The sequence below is a fragment of the Marmota monax genome, unplaced genomic scaffold (genome assembly GCF_021218885.2).
Source record: "Marmota monax isolate L192 unplaced genomic scaffold, Marmota_monax_Labrador192_F-V1.1 WCK01_AAM20220418_F8-fsc00274, whole genome shotgun sequence".
NCBI lineage: Eukaryota > Metazoa > Chordata > Mammalia > Rodentia > Sciuridae > Marmota > Marmota monax.
In genome coordinates, this window is record NW_026694547.1 from 1,178,113 (window position 1) to 1,190,883 (window position 12,771).

General features: G+C 35.0%; 1 protein-coding gene across 2 annotated transcripts in view; it reads right to left on the minus strand.

The window, feature by feature from the left end:
• The window catches only part of Map2k4 (mitogen-activated protein kinase kinase 4), a 124,611-nt gene that overhangs the window by 55,682 nt on the left and 56,158 nt on the right, over positions 1–12,771 (minus strand). For both annotated transcript variants that reach the window (XM_046420733.2, XM_046420734.2), the window contains one exon: positions 10,227–10,401. In XM_046420733.2, the coding sequence (XP_046276689.1) occupies positions 10,227–10,401 (175 nt within the window). The remainder of the gene's footprint in view (positions 1–10,226; positions 10,402–12,771) is intronic.

Sequence of the window (12,771 nt, forward strand, 5' to 3'; positions counted from 1 at the left end):
ATCAATAAGTATGAAGAACTTTCAAGTAGATTAAGACACATTGTTATAATGGAAAAGGAAAAGTATTATTATTTGGGGGAAAATAATAAAACAATTCACCGAAGGACCTATTGGTGGGAAGGCCAAAGAGAAAGAAGAAAACAAGAAGATGGTAATAAGCAGTGTATATACTCTGAAGAAAAACTATCTCTTACTGAGATAATATGACATATTCTAGTCATAATGGTGACTCCCCTGCCCACTCCATTTTTTAATCTATTTTCAGGGGTGGAGAGAAATAGGGAGAGGGAATAGAGGGAAAGAATATGATGATAAACCCATCACTATTAGGGGATAAAACCAGAAGACTCAAATGTGGCAAACAGAAAAAGAAGGAACGCTGACCATACAATGGCTAAGGATGAAACTGCAGAAGAAGCAAAATAACAGACACATTCAGTGGTAGAGTGCTTGGCTAGCATGTAGGAGGTGCTGGGTTTGATTCCCACCATAGGAAAGAATAAGACTCACAAAGTTGGTAGCAAAAAGCAGATCATCAAAGACTATTTTGTTTTAGACACTAAATAAACACCTATCTGATTCTGATAGTGGTCCTTGCCACACACTCATTCGCAGTTAACCCTGATATCTTGGGGTTCTTAGATCTCTCAGTTGCTAGAAAGGTAAGGCATGTCCCATATAACAAAGCACCAGGGCCTGCTTGAAATGACCATTGTGTAACTCCTTGCGTCCTGATGTGACAACTACTGACTATCATCAGATCAACCCAGAATTTTTCTTTCCACTAAATCAAGCTATCTGAAAAGGTTAAACAGATGACAAGCTCTATTTGTACTGTGTATGAGGAGACATTCAGGATTACCTGATCCCATTCCTGTTAAAGAAAGAGAAAAGAGGTCATTATATCTTCAAAAGACTCAGAGTTAGGATAATTGGTGATAAATCACACATGCTCTTAATTTAAAACAGTAGTTCCATAGTGTGTATGACAGATGTCAGTTCCTAGAATGTGAATACTCCATGCAAAAAGGATATGAGTCATCAGCAAACATACCAGGAATCAAGAAGTGACCTAAGAAAGCAATGACTTGAAAATAGCAACAAACTTTACAAAATGACTATTAGTTCTGATACAATATTTGCTTTAAAATGAAAAAAAAAAAATGTATGGGAGAAATGAAGCCGGGGGAGCAGAAAAAATGGGAAAACTAATGTGGAAGACCATGACTACAATCCTGGCAGATAAGGTCTCTAAATCCTAACATGATCAATTCTTGTCAGGTTTCTGTATGGCTGAGGGTACAAAGGGCAATCTTTCAAGGTATTAAAGTGAAGTAGAAGACTCATATCCCTGAGGCCCAAGTTCATTCTCAGGGTGCTTAGAATATGGTAGGAATAAGGTAAGAGTACTCCAAAGCAAAAGAGAGGTGAGTTCCTTGGTTAGAAATAAGGCATACACACAATAAAACTCAGCAAGGTGATGGATTCAGTTACTATAGAAGAAATCAGTATAGGACTTTAGAGATTACTCTAGGCACTGAATGAAACAATTTGAATGGGATGAAAAGATGCAAAGTACTATAAGTCCATTATCAAGGAACAGTACCATTTTAAATTTATCACCAACCAAACTCAGAACACCAGCAAAACTATATGGATCATGCTATCACCATCAGCTAAAGCTCATTTTTCTTTGTTTTTTCCCTTAATGACAGATATCCTTTAATATCCTACCTACAACAAAAATAATATTTCTTGACTCCAGCTCCAATCAAGGTGCTAAGGGAAAGCTTGAAGAAAAACATTAAGGTCAGTAGATGATATTAATTAATATCATCATAAAATATGATTTATCTTTATAGTGTTGCATACTCAATTGTATTTTATTCTCAAATCAGCCAAATGTTTCCTTTTAAACAAAGATGTAATGCCTGAAATGCAAAATATATTGACTATGTTACACATGCTTCTCTTTCTATATAACTTCATACAACCATAGAATCCTCATTTTATCATCAAAATAATATCCAAAAGCAAATTTTACCCAATGATAGTGAAACTTCACTGAACTTTCTTTTCAGGGGATTGAAAACAGAGAATGCAGCATATACCACACCCACAATGGTTTTATACTGAAGAGTAAAGCTCATATTTCAGTGCATGTGGCTCATTCCTCTACGTAAGCTCTTACTGTCGTCTAAGGGTACCAGAGTATATGTATCCCATGTGTCAAAGCAACTGTCAAATGTTTTGCTAATTAGGAAGATAGCTAGAACAACCACTCTGTGACAAAACCAAAGATCCCTGTAATGAGAACTGTTTGCCTTTTGGACGAGGAGGACATTGGTTAATATCACCCACACAGAAATCCTACTGGTACATGAGCAAACATATTACATGGGACCTTAGGTAGAACTCTTTACCACAGAAAATAAAGAATGATACAGTTAAGTTTTAACAGTATTACATTTAAAATCAAAAGATGAAAATAACAATATTATTTTAATGAATATCATTATTATTATGATATTTTGAAGATGCATCCAAGGGGTTAGAGGTGTAGCACAGGAGACAGAGTATGTGCTCAGCGTGTGCAAAGCCTTGTGTTCAATCCCCTAACCACCAAAAAAAGAAAAAAGAAAATGTGCCCAGTTCCTGTGATCAACAAGCACCAATACTGCTATGTCATAAATATTCATTAAACATTCCTTGTCAAAAACCTTCCTAAAGTGTCTGTGAAGAAAATATAAAAGGGGGTACAACTCAGACTCCAAAGCGTCTCCACTCTTCTGATCCTTACAAACAAATGCTGCTTTCCCAGCAAAAATGTCCAAAATTCAGTTCTAATACAAATATGTAAAATTCCAGAAACTACTACAGTATAGATGTACTAACATTTTCTACAGGGCCACAGGAAATCTTAGAATTCTAATTTTCTTAATTTGCAAAACAAAGATTCTACATTCCACAGATACAGTAAGACTTACAACCTTGCTGTGTAAGTTCATTCTTGTTATTGTCTTCCACACAAATAACATACATACATACACACACACACAAAAAAAAAAATCCATGACATCTCACAATGCCATCATTAATAAAATCAAAGCAGATGGCAATATTAGCCAAAACAAATAGTTTAAAAAGCAAGGTATTAGGAATGTTGATCACATGCAAAATTTGCTTTCATGTCAAAAAGTGACAAATGGTGCCTGTGAAGTCAATTTTTTTTTAAATTATGAAGACATATGCTTTTACTAAGACCAGCAGAAAGGATGCTGATTAACCCCCAAATCATCCAAGTCTTTGAAATCAATTTAATGAACTCCCAGTTGTATCTTAGCCACATTAATTCATTAACAGTAAGTAGTACCTCCCATTCTTTTCACTAGGGATACTGAAGCCCAATTAATTCCTTTTACATATCCTCTGCTATGCACTATCAGAGAACCCAGGAGATCAGTTCCAAAGGCATGTTTCACTACCTAATGGGAAAATCTGCCCTGAGTACAAAGCTTTAAGGAACAAGCTTGATAAGCCTTGATAAGGATGGTATCTACTTCCTGTTTACTAACTATATCATGCATATTTAAAGAATACAATGTTAATCTCAGCACTGAAAATTTTAAGGACCTCAGTACCCATGACAACAAAGTAAAAATGACAATACAAATCTGATAAATGACTAATTTCAGAGCTATTGCCTAAAAACAACAATTTAGTTCAGATGTCCCCTATTTAGAGTCGGGGGGGGGGGGTAATAAGGCAGGTTTTTCTCTAAGCACTTAAATAAGGTGGAATGTAGTCTAATGTCATAATTCAGTTAGGTCAATGAAGGTTTCAGAAACTACATATTCAGAAACACCTAATGGATGATTAAAATTCCTAGGGCAACCATTCCCAAACTGTCCTAATGCTCCTAAGTTTCCTCTAAGATGATGCCCCCTGATGACTTCCAATGTGTAGGTTCAATTTCTACTTCCCATCTTTTATTATATTGATGTGTGTGCAAAGGACTGAACCCAGAGCCTCATGCATGCTAAGAGTGTTCTCTAACCACTAAGCTACATCCCCAGTACCTCCCATGTGTACATCAAAACGCTGAGCACATACTCTGTCTCCTGTACTACACCTCTAACACTGATGTTAACTATTTAATTTAGGGATTTGTTATGGTTTGGATATTGTGTCCCAGAAAGATTCATGTGTTGAAGGCTTGTTCTCTCTCTCTCTCTCTCTCTCTCTCTCTCTCTCTCTCTCTCTCTCTCTCTCTCCTGCTGCATGAGATGAGCAGTTTCCTTCCATCACAGATGGGGCTTTTGAGAAGTGATTGGATCATGAAAGCTCTAACCACATCAGTGGATTAATCCACTAGTGGATTACTAATTTGATGATATTATGGGGAGGTGGTGGAAATTTTTGGAATTGGGGTCTACTTTGGAGGAAGTAGGTTGGTGGGGCATGTCCTGGAAGGATATTTCTCATGCCTGCTCCCTTTGTTCTACTTCTCTCTCTCTACCTCTCTCTCTCTCTACCTCCCCCACCCCTCTCTCTCTCTCTCTCTCTCTCTTGCATGAGATGAGCAGTTTCCTTCCATCATGACCTTCCATTATGTTGTTCACCAATGGAGCTAGCCAACCATGGACTGAAACCATAAGCCAAAATAAACCTTTCCTCCTCCAAGTTGTTTGTGTCAGATATTCTGGTCACAGTGATGAAAAGCTAAGAGTTTTTTCATATACAATTCTTTTTAGAAAGAACCCCATCTGAAAAACACTGCCTTGAACAACAGCAAAGGAAGCACACATTTAGTTCAAAAATCAAGGCTAACTGAAGGCAACTGTGCCACATCCCTGGAATTGGCCCATTTTCAGAAACATTTCACTTACACTTTTTATATGAAATACAACACTTAATAAGCAACATTAGGGTAAAAAAAATTTTAAAAAGGTCCTGTCAATCACAGATTAATTCATCTCTTCTTTCCTTTCATCCTTTTTTTCTTGCTACTGTACCAGGGATGGAACCCAGGACCTGGTGTATGCTAGGCAAGAGTTCTACCAATGAGTTACACCCCTACCTCTTTTTATTTTTGAGACCATCTCGCTAAATTGCCCAGGCTGGTTTTAAACCTGCAATCCTCCTGCCTCAGCCTACAGAGTAGCTGGTATTACAGGCCTCTACCACCATGTCCAGCTATGGGTTTTAATTAAACCACATGATATCATGATATGGCCAATTAAAAGAGTATAAGATAATAGAACCATTCTCTATTCGAAACAACATAGCCATTATTTCTTCATCTCACAAATGATTTGGACAATTGAACATCATCACTATGGTCTTTCAACTGTCTCACAAAGCACTACACGTCATCAAAAAGGAGCTTTTCCAATTTAAGGCCATCCCTGTCAAATATCATTCTAGTGTTTTTAGGACATTATGCAAAGACCAACATTTAAAACACTAAAACGCAACTCCCTCAATCATTATTGACCATCACAATCCCACCAAAATCACACAGCAACAAACCTCTGACAGGAGTGGCATGGACCCACTGTGGTGGAAAACAAGCTAAACTGTGCTTTCCTGATCCTTGACTTCTCATACTTGACATATAATCTGCAACTAGGATGCCTACCTAATCAGCAGATAAAAGTGACATTTTGCATAGGGCAAGTCTAACCTGTGGGCTGCTGATACTGTCAGTAGAAGGCTCTAGTCCTTCCTATCATGCACTAGAGTTAAGCTAGGTCTCAATGATGCTGACATCAAAATTAAACACCAGAGATCAAGCAACCATGTAGGATCTGGAACACTTATATCAATGAAAAAATGGAGAGATGAAAGAATAAAGTTGAAGGTAGAAGGAACAGGACTAATAGCAAGGAAGTTGATACTCTAGACATGTAGGATTAACTATATCCTCTCAGTCATTTTTCTATTAACAATCTGTGTTTGTAATTCCACTAAATTTCAGCCCATGGATCTGAACTGCGATACTTCACCTATTCTAAGTCCTCTCTCCTCTATCCTGGAATTCACTTTGACATCTTAATTATAATCACCTAAAAAAAAAAAAAAAAAAAAAAAGCTGCTGTGTGTTTCTACTAGAGCTAAATTTCTATAAACCTAACTTAGAATTCCAGTCTCAACTGTTGCTTCTTCAAACACTGGGTCTGAGCACTGGGTTTTACCATACTACAATTAACCCTTCTAGATAACTACACAGAGATATCTACTTTATCCCTAAAAGACATTGGTTGTTCAGTCTCATTTTTTCATTCAGTATTCACCCCACCATCATATAAAGTAGGGGTATTAACTCCTACATTAACTGCAGCACAATTCATAATAAAAATTCCAAAGTTTTTTATTTATAATAAAACTCCAAAAAAAAAAAAAAAATGGAAACAACCTAAGTACATCAACTGATGAATGAATAAAGAAAATGAGGTATGTGTACACCACGCAATACAATTCAGGCATAAAAAGGAATGAAATCCTGTCAGCCACAAAAACATGGTTGGAACTAAAGTTCAACATATAAAGTGAAATAAGCCAGGCACATAAAGACTATTACCTCATAATCTCACTCATGTGAAATATAAAATTGTTGATCTCATATAAGTTGACAGTATAATGGTAGTTACCAGAGATTAGAAAGAGTAGGAGAAAGGAAGAGATGGGGAATAATTGATCAACAGATACTAAGTTACACTTAGATAGTAGTCAGAAACTCTTGTGTGCTATTATATGTACAGTGGGATGACTGTAAGTGAGCTATATGTTTCAAAAAGTTGGAAGAAAGAATTTTGAATGTTTTCACCATAAATGAATGATAAATGTTTCAATAAACAGATATGTTTAACCTGATTTAAAACATTACACAATGTATATATATTTTGAAACATCACATTACCCCATTAATATGTACAACTTTCATGTTTTATGTATTAGTTTAAAACATTTTAAATTGAAACAAGGGGTCATTAAACAAAATTTATAGAGGATGCTGATCAAAACCACGAGTAAGTACCTAGTCAGAGCAGACAGTTGCCCTCCCTAAGCTTTAGAAGACCCAGGGACAACATGTTTTTGTCCTAGGCAGTCCTGGGGCTTAGTCATTCAGACATAGGTAGAAAAACTAGCATTATATTATTCCCACAAATCAATGAGCAAGACCACTCTCCCCAGGTATGTGCAATTTAAACTGAGAGATTAAAAATGTCCATATCTGATATCCTAACACAGAACATCACTGGAAGCCTAGGAAACTGTCCTCAGACAACACATGAAGAAATCTTTTACATACACTATTTGTTACCTCACTAAACCTGATTTATTATATATTATATCTTAATTGATTTTTAGATTAAGTCTAAGATAATTATTTCTGGTAACTGAGAGGTCATCTTTTTCAAATATTTTTTATATATGGCAAAATATATTAAGGGAAGGATTTCCTCCAAACTTAAAAAAAGCCAATAAACAAAAAACAAAACAAAACAAAAAAATCAGGCTAATTACAAGGTTTACTTTTGTACAGCTACTATGCGGTTCTTTCTTTTTGTGTGTGTATGTATGTGTGTGCGGAGAGGTAGTACTAGGAATTGAACCCAGGGGTAGTCTACCATTGAGCTACAACCCCAGGCCTTTTTGTATTTTTATTCTGTGACAGGGGTAGTCTACCACTGAGCTACAACCCCAGGCCTTTTTGTATTTTTATTCTGTGAGGATTGCCTTGAACTCAGAATTCTCCCGCCTCAGCCTTCTGAGTTCCAGGGATCAAAGGCCTGAGCTATTGTACTCAGCCTACTGTAAGTAAATATTAAGGATAATTTCTAGGACAGGCTTAACATCTAAGAAAGTACTCTAAATTCTCAAAATGCATACTAATATGTTAACATGAAGCTACTTCAAGGATGTTTCTCATTTCACTAATAATAATAGAAAGTTTTCAGCAGTGTGAACCATTGTTCAACAATATTATATATAATGTGTCAAATCTCACTCCTCCTTAATCACATTTTGCTTCTGCACAATTATGCTTGTCAAACTGGTCTGTATGCCTAAATGTTAAAGAAACAAACTCTCTCAGGTATGATGAAAGACTAGACTTCTCTGAAGAAATCAACTATAAATACATTTTAAAATTCACCAACTGGTATCAAATAATAATTACATTAATACAAGAGACTTATTATTCCAGTATTAAGTTATGAAATCCAATGATACACTCCATCTATATGTTAACTGATATGTCATACTGCCACACTCTCCCATCCCTGTTTTGTTTGCTAAGGTATTTAAGAAAGTAACACTTAATGGGTACAGATTTGACGTTGACTGTTTATAGGTCCCATGACTATCTCTGAAGCATTTCTTATGAGTTGGGATTTACATAATCAGATTATGAATTTTGGACAACAATTTCATTTTTTCATTCTTAAATTTCTTCAAAATTTGAGTTTTATATAACTCCAAATATAATAAAATTAATCACTGAAAAAAACTTTAAAATGTGAAAAACAAAGTATTATTTTTTACTTTAAAACCTTTAACCACAGTTAAATTCCATCCATATTACTATAACAATTTATAATATTGATCAACATAGTTTAAGTACACCCAACACAATCTGAAAAAAAAAAAAAAAAAAACAGGAAATAGTTCTTTAAAAGTACTTTCCCTTATACCTGGGAGAAAAGTTTTTAGAACTTCACATACAAAAATTTTCCCTTAAGACTCCATCAACTGAAACCAAATGCACAATACATAACGACACGGCATGCATAGTGTGTAAGGACAATGCAACACTCAACAAAAAGAGTCTACGTGACTCTTTTCCCACTAACACTGCAATAACACAAAATAAGAATAGAGAAATCATTTTACATTTCAAGAAAAGCAATATATTATCTAAAGGGATATTTGAGCAGAGGTCTTAGCCTGTATACCTTTAGAGGTCTGCAGGTTATATGCAGTTTTGTGTACATACACATCTTTTTTAAAAAAGATCATTAGTTCTCACCACATTGTAAAATTATGGTCAAAAACAAAAACCTCTACAAAGAATCAAATTTTCCCCTACCACTAATTTAACATTGCTTTTAATGACCCAAGAGCAGAGAGAAGTGGTCAACAATGAAGGAAACTAACAGATTTTGTTTACAATTGACCTCCACATAGAAAGCATTTTCAATTAGTATGATATAAGCCCACTCTCAAATGTCAAATAAAAACCAGAGAACCTCATATCAGCAAGTCACTTTGATAAACTCTAAAACAGGGAATTAACAGGATGATGATTAGCTTAGGTTGCCTGTATTCTCAACTGACAACCATAGGAATTTCAATTCACAGGAAAGGCAGTGAGGGTATTGCCTCATCTTCCTTTTATTGGATTTTCTTTTTAAACCACCCCCCACATTGCTGATTTTCCTGAAATATCTTACACAGAACAAACGCATATTAAATATTTGAACAAATAAATAAACACAATTACACAAACCTAACTGGAGCAGATGGATATCATTAGTTCATTTATGGGTACCAATATAAGCCTGCCAGGTACAGTCTATAGGTCAAATCTCTTTCTGGTCTTTTTTTTTTTTTTTTTTAAATGAACATATTAAGTGGCATGACACTCACAATAAGGATAGAATGTGACAGCATTATCACAAGGTATGCATTTCAATACAACTTTAAAACCAGGGAACAGGGCAGTACTGAGAAAAGACGAAATAAACAAACAGAAGCCGAGCCGGTCAGGACAGAGTAAGGTTGAGGTTAGTGGCAACAGCATGTGTATGGTTTCCAGGAAACCTTCAGTAAGACTGCTGTTAGCCCTAGCCCCGCACCTTGCCCAGCCCAGTGTGCTGTCTCTTCCTCCAGCTCCCGCCTGGCTCAGAGCAGCACTGCCCTGCTCCCAGGGGTGCAGCCGCCCAGCCTGAACTCACCTGGACAGTGGAAGGGCCAGAAGTTTAAAACCTGTTAATGCATCATGCCAAAAGTTCAATGAACACATACACTCATGTTTCCAGAGAGAGAAAATGTGCCACCAACAAGAAAACCTCAATACAAAACAATCTCAAAGAAGTCAGAAACAATTTTTTAATACCCGTTTTTATCAGAAATACAAGAACAAACAATAGTGGTATCACTGCACCATGAAATTTCACCTAGTGGATTAAAGTACCAAAAATAATCATGGCATCACCTACTTTAACTGCCATTATTTGCCCACTTGGTTTGTGGACCATTTTGTTGACAGAACCATAAGCTCCTCGTCCAATTTCTCCAAGGTCTTTCAAATCCTCTGCAGTGAAATCCCAGTGCTGTTCAGGGGAGATCTTCAGCTTTCCTGATGACTCAATGCTGTGTGTTCTCAGTCTCTCTCTGTTAAAATATTGGGAAGCAATTTTTCCACATTTTAAATAGGTTTTAACTTTTTTTTTTTTTTTTTTAGCTAGCACTGATTAACATGAGGGGGTATCTGTTTTTCTTGTAAGTTACTTCAACAGTCTGACCTCCAGGTTTTTGGAGGTTTTCTGTGTCATCTTGGTGTTTTGTTTTTTTTTTTTTTTTTTTAAATACAACAAATTAAGAAAATTTAAGCAGCTTATACATATAGCATCAATAACATTTATAACATCAAATTTCCATTTACTGATCAAACTAATGCTATTGGTTTTCATTTCCAAATATTAGATTTTTTCACACTTTGCAAAACTACATTATCAAGTAAGCATCCCAGGAGCTGTAAACTTCATTTCCAAAAGTGCTTACTCTATTTTATTCAAAGTTACATATTACAGAACCTCAATTTTTGTTTAATAAAACTGTACCCAAAATTGGCTATATCTTAGAATCACCTGGAGAGATTTTTTTTTTTTATTCCAAAGCCCAGGTATCATCCTATGGTAATCAAATCAGAATATCGAAAGATAGGAGTCAAACATTTTTAAATATCCCTCAGTGATTCTGACAATGTTTGGGAAGTAATGCCTTAATATATTGCCCTATTTTTCTTAACACCATGTTGAGGTAGAGGAAATAAACAGAAAGATGGCTCTAAGAGAAAATCTGTCATGTGCTAATCAAAATTAAACTTTTCAGTCTTTGTTCAACAGGTAGAACAATGGGCTGAAAAATGTGTTACTCGTGGAAAAAAGAGCTCATTCATTACAGTTGCATTAAATAAAGTATCACCTCCAAAATCTCAACCTGGAGATCAAAAGATTGACTTCTAACCACACTTTGTAAAAAAATAAATCCAATGAAAAATGTAAAGTCAATTTGTCTCTCTCCCTCTCCGATTCACATGTGTGCACGTGTGCATGTAACTATACCAACCTAGCAACTTCAAGGAGTCCATTAAATATAAACCATACTTTTCAATTTCATACTAAATGATCAAGAATCTTTTGAACTTTAATTATTATATAAAACAAAGACAAGATTATATGCTTGAGGGTTCCCCCCAAATTTTAGAAAGTTTTCTCCAATCAGTATTGTTTTCCGTAGCCACTTTTAATGTTCCCCAAATTTTTTAATGTTAAAATCTCTCCTCCTGAATAGTCATACATACTAATATTAATAATGACCAAGATTCAAGATTATAGTTGAAAAATTAGCACATACCATCTAAATAACTTAGTGAAGCAGAGTTCCAAATAACAGGTTCTTAAATCACAGTATTAGTCATAATACAAGCTTCTGTTCACAGGAGTACTTTCCAGTCCAAAAAACTCATTCACGTTATTGGATACTCTAGCACCCAGAGTTAAAAGAAGCCCAGTGATTAGTGGCGTAAGTGACCATACAGGTCAAGATTGAGGCCAGTACTGACCTTTTAAGATGCGAATTCGATCTAGACAAGGATAGAGGAATTTTCTCAGTAATTTTTTTATAAAGTAGACAACCAGCCAGGAAATATTCTAACAGAAAAGAGTTCCACATATAATAATTATTGTAGTACAATCTCTGGCAAGTAAAAATCATCTCCATGGCTCACTTTAATTGTTGGTGAAACATGCAACACCAGCCTATTGCTGATAGTAACTGAAAAAAGTTAATTGAAATTACTCGTGAATTGGAAGCAACATTTTGTAAGTACTGACTAGTGCAATAGCTATGGCAGACAGGCTTTAGGTGTTTCCAACATTCCCACCTTCCTGGTTTCACATTTTTGTATAATTCTTCTCTTTGAGTGTGGATGAGACCTGTTACTTCTAACCAACAGAATATGGTAAAGGTGATAGGACATCACAAACATCATTATATTAGTTATATAATACTTCTTGCTAAAATTCTTGAGAACTGAAATATTCCATTACTAAATAGTATATTTAGTATATTTCATTACTAAATAGTATTCTTGTATAGTATTTATGTATTTTGTATAGTATATATACTGTATACTATTTTGTATATATATATACATATATACATATATATATTTGTATATATATACATATATATATTTGTATATATATATATATATACACATTTATGTATATATATATATATATATATATATACACACACACACACACACACACTGTCTACTATACAGAAGACTGCAGTCATAATATTCTATCATTTTAAGATCAAAATTTAGAATCATGGAGTATCCCTGCTAATAGTTTAGCTTACTTTTAGTCTGCTATACAGTTCCTGGATAAAGTCCTTATTTTATTTTATTTTATTGTTGAAAGTGAACAGGTTGACAATTAAAAAACATACCAGGTATCTTCTTGGGCTAAT